This window comes from Lolium rigidum, chromosome 4, assembly GCF_022539505.1.
Source record: "Lolium rigidum isolate FL_2022 chromosome 4, APGP_CSIRO_Lrig_0.1, whole genome shotgun sequence".
In the NCBI taxonomy this organism is placed as follows: domain Eukaryota; kingdom Viridiplantae; phylum Streptophyta; class Magnoliopsida; order Poales; family Poaceae; genus Lolium; species Lolium rigidum.
In genome coordinates this window covers 258,009,587-258,024,733 of record NC_061511.1, presented here as the reverse complement: position 1 = coordinate 258,024,733, position 15,147 = coordinate 258,009,587, and the positions used below count along the sequence as shown (strand labels likewise).

General features: G+C 52.0%; 2 protein-coding genes across 4 annotated transcripts; one reads left to right on the top strand and one right to left on the bottom strand.

The window, feature by feature from the left end:
* The first annotated feature begins 911 nt into the window (after window positions 1–911).
* On the top strand, window positions 912–3,614 carry LOC124707572. Of its 3 annotated transcripts, none has more exons than XM_047239235.1 (6): window positions 912–1,125; window positions 1,379–1,466; window positions 1,603–1,775; window positions 1,857–1,911; window positions 1,988–2,038; window positions 3,269–3,614. In XM_047239235.1, the coding sequence occupies exons 1-5, from the start codon at window positions 1,030–1,032 to the stop codon at window positions 2,002–2,004; spliced, it is 429 nt and encodes a 142-aa protein (XP_047095191.1). In that variant the 5' UTR covers window positions 912–1,029; the 3' UTR covers window positions 2,005–2,038; window positions 3,269–3,614. The 3 variants fall into 3 exon arrangements, with proteins under 3 accessions (XP_047095191.1, XP_047095189.1, XP_047095190.1); XM_047239233.1 differs by having other exon boundaries at window positions 1,379–1,469; XM_047239234.1 differs by lacking the exon at window positions 3,269–3,614 and having other exon boundaries at window positions 1,379–1,469; window positions 1,988–2,039.
* A 4,474-nt stretch (window positions 3,615–8,088) lies between these two features.
* Window positions 8,089–9,831, bottom strand: LOC124648634. Its single transcript, XM_047188358.1, has one exon. The coding sequence runs from the start codon at window positions 9,829–9,831 to the stop codon at window positions 8,089–8,091; it is 1,743 nt and encodes a 580-aa protein (XP_047044314.1).
* Window positions 9,832–15,147: the final 5,316 nt, after the last annotated feature.

Genomic DNA, 15,147 nt, shown 5'->3' with positions numbered 1-15,147 from the left:
CTAGGCCGTGAGTTCGGGCTCCGCTCTATCCCAGTTTTGGCCCGAACCCGTATTACCACCGGAGTTTTTCAGTTTCCGCCTCTTTTACGGGCTCTGCTAGAGATCTCTAGCCGTTCCTACCCAGTCACACTCGCTCGGGCGAAAGGTGGATGCAGGGTGACTGTGGAGGCTGTGTTCTTGCGATGAAATACTTTGTGTAGGTAAACGAAACAAATCTAAACAAAAATTTAAGACATAGTAATTTTACCATTAGTTAATAATTTATGGTTTCCTTAGTTCAAATGAAGTTTTACAATTTAAAATTCAAATCATCAACAATTGTTTTCTAGTTTTGGATATCTGAATTATGATCTTCATGATTTTATTTTAGGATGGGAAATTGTGAATCTCACTTCTTTGATTGTATAAATATATATATTCCAAATAAAAAATTCAAATTTTATTGGTAGAGTTTTGAACTTCGAGAAAGCAGTGCAAAATGCTAAAAGGGATTTTAGCTTTAAAATTAGATTTATATTTGAGAGAAGCCCATATTACCCCCCCTAAACTTTCTTTTACCTCATTTTTTATAACGCATGGTTTTCATTTTAAACTAAAAAAAATCTAATATGGTAAAAGCATTATAACTTTGAATTGACCAATACAAAGTTGTGGGTTCTTAACCACTCTTCATTTCTTGTTATCAAACCAAATGTTGCGAAAATAACCTGTTGTGATCCTAGTTGAAGAAATAAGATCGAGGTGGATCATGACTTTATGAGCTTACATGACGTACCTGCCAATACTGACAAGGAAAGCAATGGCGTTCTTCCCGAGCAGTCCCTCTAGATCTACGAAACCACAGAGCAGGACTTCTTCCCGGAGCCTTTATATGGAGGCGGGCACAGATGGAGGCCGGAGCAGGACGCCACGAGGCAAGCAGAGAAGTTCATCCCTCACCCCCGACCCGCGCCGCCGCCTATAACCACCACTTCACGTGCCCTATCCTTCTCCTCTCCCCAATTTTTCGTCTCCTAAACCGCCGCCAACATGGACGCCAAGAAACAGTCGCCCCCCGCGGCCGCCGGAGCCGCGCCGCCGCCGGCAAGCGGATACTTCAGCTCCGTCTTCTCGGCGTCGCCTGCGGTACTTTCTCGTCACCCCGTCTCCACAATCTGTTTGCCGTTGGGTTGTAGTCTTGTTGAGAATTGCTGATTTGATTCGGTAATTCTGGTACCTCGTTATCTCCGAAGCGGTTCTTCCTTGTTTTTTTTCTTTTCATTTCCAGTTCATTGCATATTTATGTGGATACTTTCGGGCCAGTTTTTCGTGATCGACGAGTTTTAGATTTCTGCAAAATCCTATTTGGGTACACCTGTGATAATCCATTTCCTGACAGGCAAATCCAAGAGACGCGAGGCAGACGGACCTGTACACGATGCTGAACAAACAGAACCCCAAAGGGCAGAGTTGTGGAGGCATTGCAGGTAGTTGTGACATCTTCTGTCTTCAGTTGTTCAACTAATGCTGATGAGTCATCTTAGCTTGGATAGGAATTTGGGTCATTCGTATGTGATACAACAGTGGGGATTAACAGTGAAATTTAAATTCTTCGTATTCCAGATGGCAAATCACAAGGCAGTCCTACTAAAGGTCGGGTTGCGTACAAAGATGGAAAACAGTTCTATCCAAACGAGTCGTCAGAGTCACCTTATTTTGGCTCATCTGTGCATTACGGCGGCCGCGACTTCTATGACAGCTCTACTCACAAGCAAGCCAACGAACCATCAACAAATGTACGTTGCATCGCAAATAATCCAGCTCTCGTATCACTTATACTCCGTATATGTTATAATGCTTACTTATGTATAATCCAGTATAAGGAGGACAATCCGGATGGCTCCTTGGCTACCAGAGGTGATTGGTGGCAAGGTATGGCATTTACTGCTCGTTTGGATATTATCTAAAAAAGATGAAACGCCCACGACTGACTATGATCTACTGTCAGGTTCACTTTACTACTAAATAATTTGCTCACGACTCTCCTATTGTGAACAAGGTACATACAACAATCCACTTTATATTGATAATCCCTTGCTTTATTATTTGATTCCTCTCAGTTTTATACCTTTCATGGTATATGTGCTAGCTATGCCTGCATCATTTTGTTTCCAGTTTGAGCAGTGGTAGGTTGACAGCAGCATATGAAAGTGTAATTAATAAATAATCCATGATTCATCCTATAGGTAATATAAAACTATTGCCTGCAAAAAAAATGTAAATCTACCTTTCTCCGTGGGAGGAGCTCTCAATGATACTCCGCATTTTTTTCAAAGTATGTCTAACAGGGGGCTGACTGATTAGTCTTTTTTTACAAGGAACATGATCTATGTTTATGTAACATCAAATATGTTATCTTGTGAAGCAGAAATCAACTAAAGCTCGTTCATTTTTTAATATATGGGGAGACTATCCTTAGTCATAACTCATAAGCTCACGTATGTAAGACCTTTAAAAAATATTCTTTTGCTTGTGTCTTTGTCACAGTTCTGGTATAGTTAGGTCCTGAATTGTACACAAGATTTAGTTGTCACATCTGTGCACACTGATTGCACAGCAGTAGCGGTTGACATTGATAGCATCCCCCTCCCCCAAAAGAAAAATCCCACAAAAACGATTAACTGTCAAGAACTGAAAAATTCAGTTAATCAGTGAAATATGTAACGACCTTGTAACGAGTCATGTCAATATCAGTGTAGCCGTGTAACCTAATAATCAGTCATGACTCATGAGTGCTATCATATATTTAAGATGTGAAGTATCATGTGTTAATCATTTGATGTCTTAGTATCTATCACCAGCATGGCATGAACTTACTATTTGCTTAGAGGTCGCAATATTTAACCTCTCAGTGCATTCCTTAATCACCTTCACATGGCAACGGTTGACATCTTATTTTTTGGTTAATCCCTGATACATTCATACATGCCTCGTTAGTCTACCATGGTCTTTTCACATAGGTCACCAACCATAGTTTTTCAGATCGCGGTTGCCAGAAACTATAAACTGAAAATTGTTGAACATGAACTCCTAAAAATGTATGTATGGTGTTTGCAATTGTTAAACTCCTAACTAGGTTCTTTTCCAATACTAAGCTCTGATAATATACAACCTCTGTTACTCGTTACTTGCTATGATCATTCACCTGGAATCTGTGTGACTTCCAATGCATTATCATCAGCTTCATCCTTTATTGACATCTAACTACTTTTTTGTTGTTTCGCCTCAGGAATAAAAGGGAGGCGGGTCGAGCTGGTTTGTTGTAGTTGACATGAGTCATCAGGCATAAGAAGATCATAGTGGAGCCACATCTGTTCTGTCGGTGGAGGCAATATTTAGATGCATTATCCCACCTGGGCAGATTTGGGCTTATGTAGTTATGTGTTTCTTTCTTTTCTTTCGCTATCGTTTACATGATCTAGTGCTGAAATGTAGTGCGACTGGTACGGCAGCAGCAAGTAGGTCCTCCAAAAAGTTGCTACTATTTTGCAACTAACGAGATCAGTTGCTGTATGCGTCTTGTATCCTTGTTCGTGGCATGTTTTGGGATTATTTGGATTTGCACATCAGTTTCAGTCTGTTATTTGTTTGCCGAGAGAATCATGATACTTGATGGACCCTTGGGCCTCGCTGCAATGCTATCTTCTTTCTCCCATAATGGTAATCATAACTCGTTCAAGATCCATCGTTTTCCTGATCACCCATCTGGTATTCCATCCCTAAAAATGAATATGATATTCCATCATATCACCTTAATATATGATAATATTGCAGCAGATATTCACATTTGTATCACTACCACTCTGCATCGCTATGTGTTGTTTCCGGCACTATCTTTTTATGTGTTTCTTTAGATATTCCGATATTCCGTATCTATGACTTATATGTAAAAAAGTAGGAATATAAATGTGATAGCACAAACTCAGCTCGTTTTTGCTCTGGCTTCACCCTTCGGCCGATCGAGCGATCTGTTGGTGCACTGTGATCGGGGGTCTCCTCTTCATGTTGAGCCCTAGATAAGCTAGCTTTAGAGGATCTCCAGTCGCGTCTCCCAAAGCGATTTGGACGCGCTGGACAAAAAGACGTTTCCAGCCGCGTCCCCTAAAGCCGCTTTTTGTTCGGCGCGGCCCGATACGGTGTCCGGCGCCCCGAGCCCGTCCCCACCCCACAGGAGACGCTCCGGGGACGCCGGACGCACCGAAAAGCGAGGCGAAGCGGTGCGGGCCCGACGCGTCAGCGGCACATTGAATTTTAACCTAACCGTCGCCTACCTCACGAAGGAAGTTATTCGCGCGCAGTAACACACGACGACATCTTCGCGTTAATGGCGACGGAGGGGCAGGCGAGACGTCTCGTCGGTGCTGCGCAGCCTCCACGTGGCGCCGGCGTTGGCACGCCACCGCGCGTTCCCGCGCTTTCTTCCCGCCTCTTCCCACGCTTTCTTCCCGACGCCGGCGTCTATAAAAGGCCCTCCCGGCTCAATGGCAGCCACCACAGCCGCCGGCACCCCTTTCTCCGCCACAAGCACAGCCCTCGTCGCTCCACCACCAGTGCGCAATGATGAACCGCCCCGACGATGGCCAGTTCCCTCCACCGTCGTCTCCTCCAGCACCACCTCCACCACCGGATTCGCAGTTCGGCATCGACGTCGCCGCCCGGGAGGAGCGGCGGCGGCGAGGGATGGAGAACTGGCGTGCACATTGTCAGGAGCGCCGAGAGGCACTCGAGCAGCAGGCCCGCCAGCGGCGTGGGGCGGCGCACGCGGCGAATGTACCGTCGTTCTACGCCCCTGGCCCCGCAGCTTACGAGGGCGCGGCGACAGCAGCGTGGCAGGAGGAGCCGCTGGCGGAAACCATTGCGGCGTTCGATGCCTCCACGGAAGAAGAGGCGCGACAGCGCCTGACGGAGGAGATGAGCCGGCGGTGGGATGATGAGCGCCGGCGCCAGCGCGAGGAGAGGGAGGCGCAGTACCGTGAACGACGGGTGGCGATCGAGCACCGACGACGGGAGGCGATCGAGCGCCAGCAGCAGCTGGCGGCGGAGGAGCGTCAGCAGCAGGAGGCGGAGCTGGCGGCAACGGAGGCGGCCTGGGGGAGGCGGGCGGACAAGTTGGCGGCGGAGGCCGACGCGTTGGCGGCGCGATGATGGAGGCGCCAACAGATGAGGAGGAGGTTGAGGCGGCGGAGGAGGAGGAGACCGAGGTGGAGGACGACGACGAAGACGAGCTCGAGTGGTCCGACAACGATGGGCCGCACCCGGACGAGACGGCCGATCAGCAACACGCGCTCGTCAAGTCCTTCGAGTCGGAGAAGAAGCTCCAGGACGCCGCCCGTGCCCGCGAAGAGGCGCGGCCATCGAGCTCTCCCTCCAGGCGGCGCTGCAGGGGAGGGAAGGCGACGACGCCGCTGCCCTGCTGGAGCAGCGGCGTCTGGCTACCACCCTACGCATGGAGAGGCGGTGCGCGGAGCAGGAGCTGCGGTGGAGGGGAGGCGACGACGGGGCAGGACTGTCGAACGCACCGCCGGACGGTCAGTAGGGTGGGGTTTAGATGAAATGTAGCCGTTTTCATTCAAACTTTGTAATGTATAATCAAATTTGAATGAAAATCTGTATTTTCGTGCACTAATATTTATTTCGGGATTTTGTTTGGAGGACGCGACTGGGGAGCGACGTTCCCCAAACGCGGCACGAACAAAACACGTCTCCCAAATGCTCGATCCGGCGCCGTTTGGGAACGATTTGGGGACGCGACTGAATATGCTCATATAGCGGAACTAGACAGAAAATGATGGACGCGACGAGTCTGAAGGATAGACCAATAAAATCTAGTGGATCAGACTTTTAGTGGGCTGAACTTTAATATTTTGCTCAAAACTGGGCAGGCCATGGCCCAGTTTTCCCTGTACATAGGTCCGCTATTTGTGGATTTGCTAATTCTCAGTATACTGACAATTAAGACAATTAAGAAGTCGTTTAGAAGCCAGACTTTCATTTCGTTTCGTTTGTAGCATTTTGAAATGAATACACCATTTACATTGTAATTTTAGAAATGGACAAGTGTTTTGTTGCCACAGGAATTGCAAATGACAGCAGAATTTAATATTAAATTTGTAAATGGCTTCCATACAGAAACTAAATAAGATTACATTCTCGAAACAAGAATTGTATCAAATTGAAGCTAGTAACCAATACCAACATTGTCTAAAAAAAAATCAAAATCTAACCCTTCTTAATAGCACTAGTCACAACGGCGCTACACTCTACTGTGTAGCACCTTCGCGAGTGGAGCTACTCTCTTGCTAGTGCCGTCGACACGGTCTGGAGGTTGAAGTTGAAGGGCTCCTCAAGAATCACGTTGTAATTTTCGTTTTTTTCTTGCAATGCTTTGTACTGTTCGTTGTTTCTTTTTATACCAGTGTCCTAATAGCAGAAAAAAAACATATATAGGGTAGCGTTCTAGACAAGGGTTCTAGACAAGGGCGCTACCGCGTGGATCGATCTGCGAGGCTCATAGAAGGGTAGCTCCACTAACAAAGGTGTTAGGGCATCTCCAGCGGCGCGACGCAAACGGACGCTCAGCGACCGTTTTCGTCCGCCGTGACCGGAAATGCGTCTGGGGCCTGCTCCAGCAGGGTGACGCAAAGTGACCGGGCCGTCCGCGGAGACGCAAACCTGGCCCAAATATGCGCCAGTTTGCGTCTCCGCGGACGCTCGGCGGTCGCGTGGAGCGTCCTCCATTTCTTACCCGGTCCCGCATGTCAGGGACAGCGAAATCGACCACTTCGATTTGCTTCTTTTCCCCTTCTTTGCTCCCCTAGTGCGTCGCCACCACCCCAACCCCATCCGCCGCCGTCCGGCCGCAGCGCCACAGTAGCCGCTGCCGGCTGCGTTCTTGCCGCGCGGGAGAGCAGGAGCATACTCGGGCTTGGCTCCGCCGCGTACCTGCCGGCTGTTTTCGGGCGAAACGGTCCCGGTTGCGCCGCCCTTCCGCGCCGCCCACGACCTGTTCAGTCAATTGCGCCGGTAGGTTTCTACTCGTGTTTTTGGCGCTATTGTGCGCGGCCATTGATCCACAGTTTGTACCCACGCAGATGGACATGTGGCAGATGTTGGACAAGTTCCGCGCGGAGGTCGTCGACTCCTCTTCCGACGAGGAGTCCGATGAGTCAACGCAGACATTGGCAACTACTGCGGCCTCCATGATCCACGAGTTCACCTCTAACCCGGGGCCGCAGCATCGGGGCTGCAGTGAAGGGGCGCTCCAAAACCTGCCGCGCAACAGAGTGGAAGGGCAGGCCCGCCTCCACAAGGACTACTTCCACCTCACCAATCCGATCTTCCCGGAAAAATATTTCCGGCGCCGATACAGGATGTCAAGGGACCTGTTCTTGGTCATTCTACGGGGCGTCAGAACGTCTCCAAACAGCTGCAAACGGATCTGATTGAGCATCAGCGGACATTGGCTTGCCATGAAGATCATGCCTAGAGAAATATTATCTTATTTTCATGTCAACTTTTAAATGTAATAACTATGACTTTGTTGATTTCCTTATTTTGTTGTTTGGAAACTTCATAAATTGATGCAAATGCGAAAATGCGTCGGCCCGCTGAAGCCACCCCTAGGTGCAAACGGACGCGCGGACAAAAACGGTATGTCGAGCGTCCGCCGCGCGATGCAAACGGACATTTCAGACGTCCGAAATGCGTCGCGCCGCTGGAGATGCCCTTACAATGAAGAGGGTAGAATTAGAGTTAGATCGTGCTAGTTTTTTTAAAAAAAAGATTAAATTTGTTGAAATCGACCTGCCACCGTGGCTGTCCGTAAGAACTTTTTGAAGAATATTCCCGTAGATGTAGCATTGAATATTTCCGAGAAATACGACTCACGGAGGTTCATGGGTTCTGCTAGCTTCAAATTATCAGTGAATGCCTTGAGAGTCGGTGAAATTAAGCTTTGATACGTTATGTAGCCATCCTCGTCGAAGTCGATCATCTTCCCCACGCGTCATGTTTCCCTCCTTCGCTTTTCTGTTTCCTGCTGGATCTATCCTAACGACCTTGTTCATTGCGGACATTGATGTAGGTCATGTCCTTCTCTTTCTCCTGGCCTTGCGCTTCCTCGCCCTCTGCCCGGTCGAGCTTGCCTATCAATGTGCCGCCGTCCAGGATGCTGCCAAACATGGCGGCCTCGAATAGGTAGTTAACCTGCCAGGCGTGGTGGTTGGCATGGGCGATGAGCCAGACCATATGGACGACGAGGCCCTTGGAGAAGAGCTGGGCCATTAGCAGGCGCGAGGATTCGGCGAGGTACTGCTCGCGCTGCTCGTCCACCTCGCCCCGCCGGGCGTACTCGAGCGGGCCGATGACGAGTGACGACCAGAGGGCGCCGAGCAGGTCCTCACCCTGATAGTGATCGAGGAAGCGGCGGACGTGGTTGCAGGTGTCGCCGCCGTCGCATGCATGCGCCGGGTCAAGCGGCCTGCTGAATCCGGTGGTACGGAAGTCGGCGTCGAAGACCTCGTCGAAGTCGGCCTCGCGCTGGGGCTGCGCCGGCGACTTGCGGACCTTGGGCCATCCCAGGACGACGCGGCGGAGGAACATGTGCCGGTCGTTTTGTATGTGCCACGTGTACAGCGCGGCGCACATCCTGGCCACTGGCTCGTGCCACCTCTGGGTCAACATGCGCGCACACGTGGCGGCGTAGGCGTCGTAGATGGCCCGCAGCGCCTGCTCACACACGACCCCCGAGGCGGCGATGTCGGCGACGTTGAGGAACGAGTTCATGACCTCGGAGTTGACCAGGTCACATCCCACGTCGACGACGTCGGTGCCGGGCGAGCTGAAGACGAGGTCGCTCATGACGGCGCCGGCGTCGAAGCCCCGGGCCGTGGCCTCGGCCGCCATGCCGAGCAGGCTGCTCTCGGACAGGGAGATGACCTGGGCGGTCCGGCGGTCCATCCGCGCGGCGGCGTTCTTGAGGCACGTCCTGTGCGCCGCCTCGAGCGCGATCTTGGCCTGGATGTACCGCACGCCGGCGGCGACGGCCTCGCGCCGCTGCCGGCCGCCGAGGGTGCGCCGCGCGTGGGCGTCGGCGAGCCCGTCCTGCAGCAGCCGGTGGAGCGAGGGGAAGACGTGGTTGTACCCGTGCTCGTAGTAGAAGGCCATGTCGGTCACGTAGTTGGAGAACATTGTGCGCGCGTCGGCGGCGCCGATGAGCAGGCTCGCGATGCCGCAGCCGAACAGGGCGTTGGTGGTCGTCATGGCCTCGGGCCAGTCGCCGGCCCCCAGCAAGGCGATCGCCTGCGGCGAGGCCTGGGTCAGCCCCGCGCCCTTGGGTGGCAGCACGTTGCCGATTGCGTGCTGCGTGCTTTTCCACAGCTCGAGCTCCGGCGACAGCCGCAGCCGCACCACCCTGGGCCGAGTCGCTTCTGGCCCGAACTGCTCGTGCTTGTGCGGGACGCCGATGCTAGCAAACATCTCCTCCACCAAGTTTTCCGCTTCGAGGGACAGCCTTCTCAGGTCCGCCACAGTTCCCTTGCCGACCAAAGCCCTCGCCTCCGAGTAGCCCACGTGCACCGGGAAGCCGCCACCTTTGCTGAGCTTCCCGTTCCCCGCCAGCCGGTCCACGGCGGGACCCTCGCCCCAGAAGTACGGAGGGATTCTAATTGACCTGCCGTCGCCGCCCGGGAGAGCATCCATGTCCGGCACCTCCGCGACGACCTCAATGTTGAGGCCTTGGACAGAGTAGTCACCCCAGCGAGTGTGGGATGTCTCCGTGAATGGATTCGGCATCGTTCGCTTTCCCTTCTTCCTCCTGAAATAGACCACAGGATCTATTAGTGTATTCATAAGGTAGATACTGAGAAATCAGGGTCTGGTTTACCTGAGTCAGGTAGCAGCAAAGAATGCAGATGGGGAGGAGGTGAGGGAACGAGGGAAGGGGAGAGAACACGCCGATGATAGCCGTGGAGAACTTTTCGTGATGTGCCTCCGATGCTACGTGTGAGAGAAATTGATACTATACTAGTAGTAGAAGAACTGTAGAAGAGATGGTGTTTTGCTGCTGCCGTTGATTGCTATTTTAGCTGCGTGCGTGTGAGATTTGTTGTCTGTACTTGTGCATTAGGCCATCTCCAACACCGCGGTCAAACTGGACAAAAACGCTCTCCGCGGACCCATTCTAAAACGGATGGCCGCGGTGTCTAGGATGATCCAAATCCGGTTTAAATCTGAGCCACATTTGCGTAGCCGCGGACACCGGGGCTGGCCTCGCGAGTTCTCTCTTGTGCTCCCCTGGCTCGCATGTCTGTCTCACAAAACATAACTCCCTCGCACACATCTTCCCCCCGCTTCGCCGCCACCCCAGGACCGGTGATTTGCGACCGCTGTCAATGTCGGCCACCGACGTCGAGACGCCGACAAGCAGTGCGGCAGCATAGGACATGGCCCAGCGCTTTCGCCTGTGCTTTGGCGGCCTCGTTGCAGCGTCGGGCGACATCGCCGCCAACGTTGTTGTCCTCTCGCCGTCGCGAGACCTCCCGCCGTCATTAGCTTCGTCGTTGCCGCCAAAGGTGAGCTCTCATTCACCGTGCTTCCAGGCCGCAAGTTGGCCGGGACGTCCATTGCCTGCAGGTCCCTACGAAGACATTGGATTGCCCACGGTGATTCTTGAAGCAGTTGCTTCACATGACACATGTATTTGGCACTCATTCTTCGGAATGTCCGGCTCGCACAATGACATAAATGTGCTGCAGCGCTCTCCGGTGTTTGATAGGCTAGCGCAGGGTCAGTCCCCTGATGTGGATTTTGAGATCAATGGCCACCACTACAACAAGGGGTACTACCTTGCTGCTGGTATCTATCCACCTTGGGCTACACTCGTGAAGACAATCCGTCGTCCCAACTCAGAGCAGGAGGCAAGGTTTGCCAAAAAGCAAGAGGCAGCCCGGAAAGATGTCGAGCGGGCGTTTGGTATCCTCCAAGCTCGTTGGGCTATCGTCAGGCACCCTGCTAGAGCATAGAGTGTGCAAAATCTATGGGAGGTGATGACCTCTTGTGTAATCATGCACAACATGATTGTTGAGGTAGAGCGGGATGATTTATTGTTTGATAATGATTGGGATGGCCATGGAGAGTTGGTTGATACTCAAGGTGGTCCGACATCATTCCAGGATATCCTCCATGTGTATCACGAAATTCCGGGCTCAAACGGTTCACAACTAGCTCCAGGCTGATTTGGTTGAGCACATGTCGGCGCATGTTGACAACAATGCTGCAAACAACAATAAAGAAAATCCCGAAGAAAACAATGCCTAGGTTATTTGTATCATTTTACATTTTAATTTAAATAAATAATTTGTCATTTAATAGGTGGACAATAATCTTATGTAATTACATCTTGGGCATTTAAACTTATTTATATTTTTTATGATTTTATATGCCTTATATTGAATTTAAAGGCCAAATGCCAAATTCTACGGCCGCTACCCATATCTAGTCGGGTTGGGTGCACCGCGTGATCCAAAATGTCGGTCGGACGCGCGCGTCCGCGCGCCCACTCAAATGGACGCAAACGGACGCGCTCATTTGGGTCGCTGCCTTGGAGATGCCCTGGCCAACCGAAATCGGCGACGCAAATGGTGCGTTTCTGTTCGTTTGGGTCGGCCCGTGAATAGTTTGGGGTGTCAGTACATTTCGGTTTGGCGATTCGTCTAGCGGCCCGACCCAAATCGACCTTCCCCTCCCGCTGTCAACGATGACGTTCTGCCTCTAATGGTGATGGGACGCTAATAGCATCGAACTCGCGTGCATCGTATATGGTTCCTGCGCATCCATTTGGTTCCCGCCCACGGCGGCTCCGGTTTCCCGGTCACGTGCGTTTTCATGTTTCCCGCCGCGGCCGGAATAGTTCGCACGCCCAGCGGCCATTTCCCGCCCAAGAACGAGGCTATAAATGGCGGCCACCACCGCGGCGTCGGCCAACACACCCAATCAACACCGAAAAACACATGACTCGCTGGAATATCTCTAGCTGGGACCACATCAGGAAGATGTGCCGATCCCGCTAGCCTTGTCCGTCAGACGAGGAGGTCGAGATCATGGCCACAGAGATGGCCCGCGTACAGGCGAGGCACCAGGTGGCCGCCTTCGAGCACGAAGGCAACGTGGCGCAGCAAAATATGGTGGAGGTGGTCGAGGCAGTGGCGCAGCGGGCTCAACAGGCGTTGCAACAAAAGGAGCAAGCGGTGGCCAGTGAGGCCGCAGCGGCGGCCGTGCGTGCCGAACGCCACGAGGCGGCTATGACACTCTTGGGGCCTGCGGTGCGCAATGCCGCCACCATCATCGTCCAAGACAGACGCCGTGCCGCGGCGGCGGTCGACGCAACCGCCAATGCGGAGAAGGCGACATGCGACAAGGTGTACCGCGCCGTCGACGATGCATCAGAGGAGGACCGCGTGGCGGAGGCGGCGACCTTAGCCATGGCTTGGTCTCTCCTTGGCAAGGAGGAGGAGGAGGACTGGCAGGTGCGCAAGATGCACCGCAGGTCCACCACAAGAGACCTCAACCGTCGGGAGCATAGGGAGGAATCGTCCGCGGCGGCAGAGAAGTTGCACGACGCGGCGGGCGGCGGAGGCAGCAGCAGAGGAGGCGGCGCGGGCAGCGGAGGAGGAGGAGGGGAGGGCGCACTGGGCTGCCGAGCTCAACGCCGCCTTAGCCCGCCGTGAGGACGAGCAGCGCCGGCACACCCAGCGCAGCGAGAAACGCCACCGGACCGTCCTCAAGCAACGCCGCGAGGAAGAAGCCATATGGGCTGCGGGGGTGGCGTTGGACGAGGACGATGTCGGCTGCGGGCAGGTGTAGACATGCACGGCCGACATAGTACAGGCCGTTTATTTTTAGTTTATGCGAGCCTTTTTGTATAACTGGATGTCGATTTCTAATGAAAAATTAACTAGCCTTATGTGAGAGTTACATGCCGAGCCCAAAGGCCGATGGCCAGACACGAGCGTTGTTCGTGCAGCGTCTACGCCGACGTATTCATTCCCCAAATTTGGTGAACAGGTGCATCAGGAGGACGGATCAGTCCGTTTGCGTCGTCCGAGCATGTGCGCGGATGAGCTGGGACGGATAGATCGGTCCATTTACATCGTCCTATTAAAGCGTGTGGAGCTGTCTATCCGTCCGCGCGGACAGAATCGGAGACGCCAGGATCAGATGAATCGGTCCGCTATAGGTGCCCTTAAAACGGCCGGGCCTTCTATTGACAGCTCTACTCGCAAGCAAGCCAACGAACCATCAAGAAATGCACGTTGAAATTGCACTGCAAATAATCCAGCTTTTGTGTCTCTTGCGTTTGAATGCTTTCTTGCGTCTAATCCCGTATGGCTCCCTGGGTACCAGAGGTGATTGATTCCAAGGTATGGCACTTACTGCTAGTTTGGCGGAAAATCAAATGAAACTGGGGTGCAGATGATCTCTATATCTAGACCATTCAATTTCATCGGGATCTGGGTGTTTGACACTATCGTCCACGCTATTCTCGTGCATATGTCAATTATTAAACAGTATCTGGCCCATATAAATTGCATTTAAAGCTCAATTATTAAACAGTATCTGGCCCGTATCAATTGCATTTAAAGCTCAATTATTAAACAGTATCTGGCCCATATCAATTGCATTTGAAGCCCATCTGGCCGTCTTCCCGCACTCTGTCTACGATGTTCCCCGAACTCGACCGTGGTGGACGGTTGTCCAGGTACAGTACCTGCCCAATTTAGTTTAATGCGGCACCAGCGCACGACGGCATGAGGACAATAAATGCGAAAATTTCACATAGGTTCCTCTATTTCTTCCTGGTGTGGGACACCGTAACTAACAAAATACCAAGACAAGTCACGCACTGAACAACTTATATGTTGGGTCACGCATCAGAAAATAAAAAAATTCCTTACACATACACATAAGATCTAGCTCAGGAAGAAGTCCACGAGGATTACCACTAGACGCGTAGGTGCGGAACTTGATGAAGCACGTCGGGGTAGTGTAGTCCTCGATCTGTTCCAAGCCGATCCCACGAACAGCTCCTAGATCCACGAACTCCTTCGCCTTGAAGCGTCACGCGTGCAACGCCTCTGCCGGTATCCACACGTACGAGGAGGAGCACCGACGGTGGACTGCTAGATCCAGTACGGCGGCTGGACTAAGTGGGGCTAGGGTTTCCAACTAACGGAATGCTCTAACCGTGCCCTTTGGGCAACATCTTCCCCCACTTTATATAGGGAGTGAGTATGGGCTTCACAACACTTGCAGCCCACTCACTTGGGCCCTATTCTTGGTCACTGTGAGTCCAACTCATTGACCTAGTCCCGGTTCTGTCCGAGTCCAACTCGACCGAATCATTTCTAGTCGGATCGCATCCAACTGGCTCCTTGGTCTTAAGTGTGTGATCATGCAGGTTCACGACCACTTGGACACGACTATAGTTACCCCTCCAAGTATCCCGTCATGGCTCCGAGTCTCACTCACTCCCATGAACACTTGGTCTCAAGTCGATAACTCGTAGTGGCTCCTAGCAGAACTTGCCAGCTCCCAAGTATCGTAAAGTCATGGCGACTAACCTTTCAATGTGACTTATGTCTGAGTCCTTTTTGCCTCACGATATACCTTGTCAGGCTATAGGTGAGTGATACGTCTCCAACGTACCTATAATTTCTAATGTTCCATGCTTGTTTTATGATAATACCTACATGTTTTGCTCGCACTTTATAATGTTTTTATGCATTTTCCGGAACTAACCTATTAACAAGATGCCACAGTGCCAGTTCCTGTTTCCTGTTGTTTTTGGTTCCAGAAAGGCTGTTCGGGCAATATTCTCAGAATTCGACGAAACAAAGACCCACGATCTTATATTTCCACGAAGCTTCCAGAACACCGAAGATGGACCAGAGAGGAGGCCCAGGGCCCCCACACAAGGTGGCGGCGCGGCCAGAGGGGGGGCGCGCCCCCCTACTGTGTGGGACCCCCGTGGCCCCTCCGACTCCGTCTCTTCGCCTATAAGATGCCTCGTGACCTAAATCTTCGACACGGAAAAACCACGATACGAGAAAA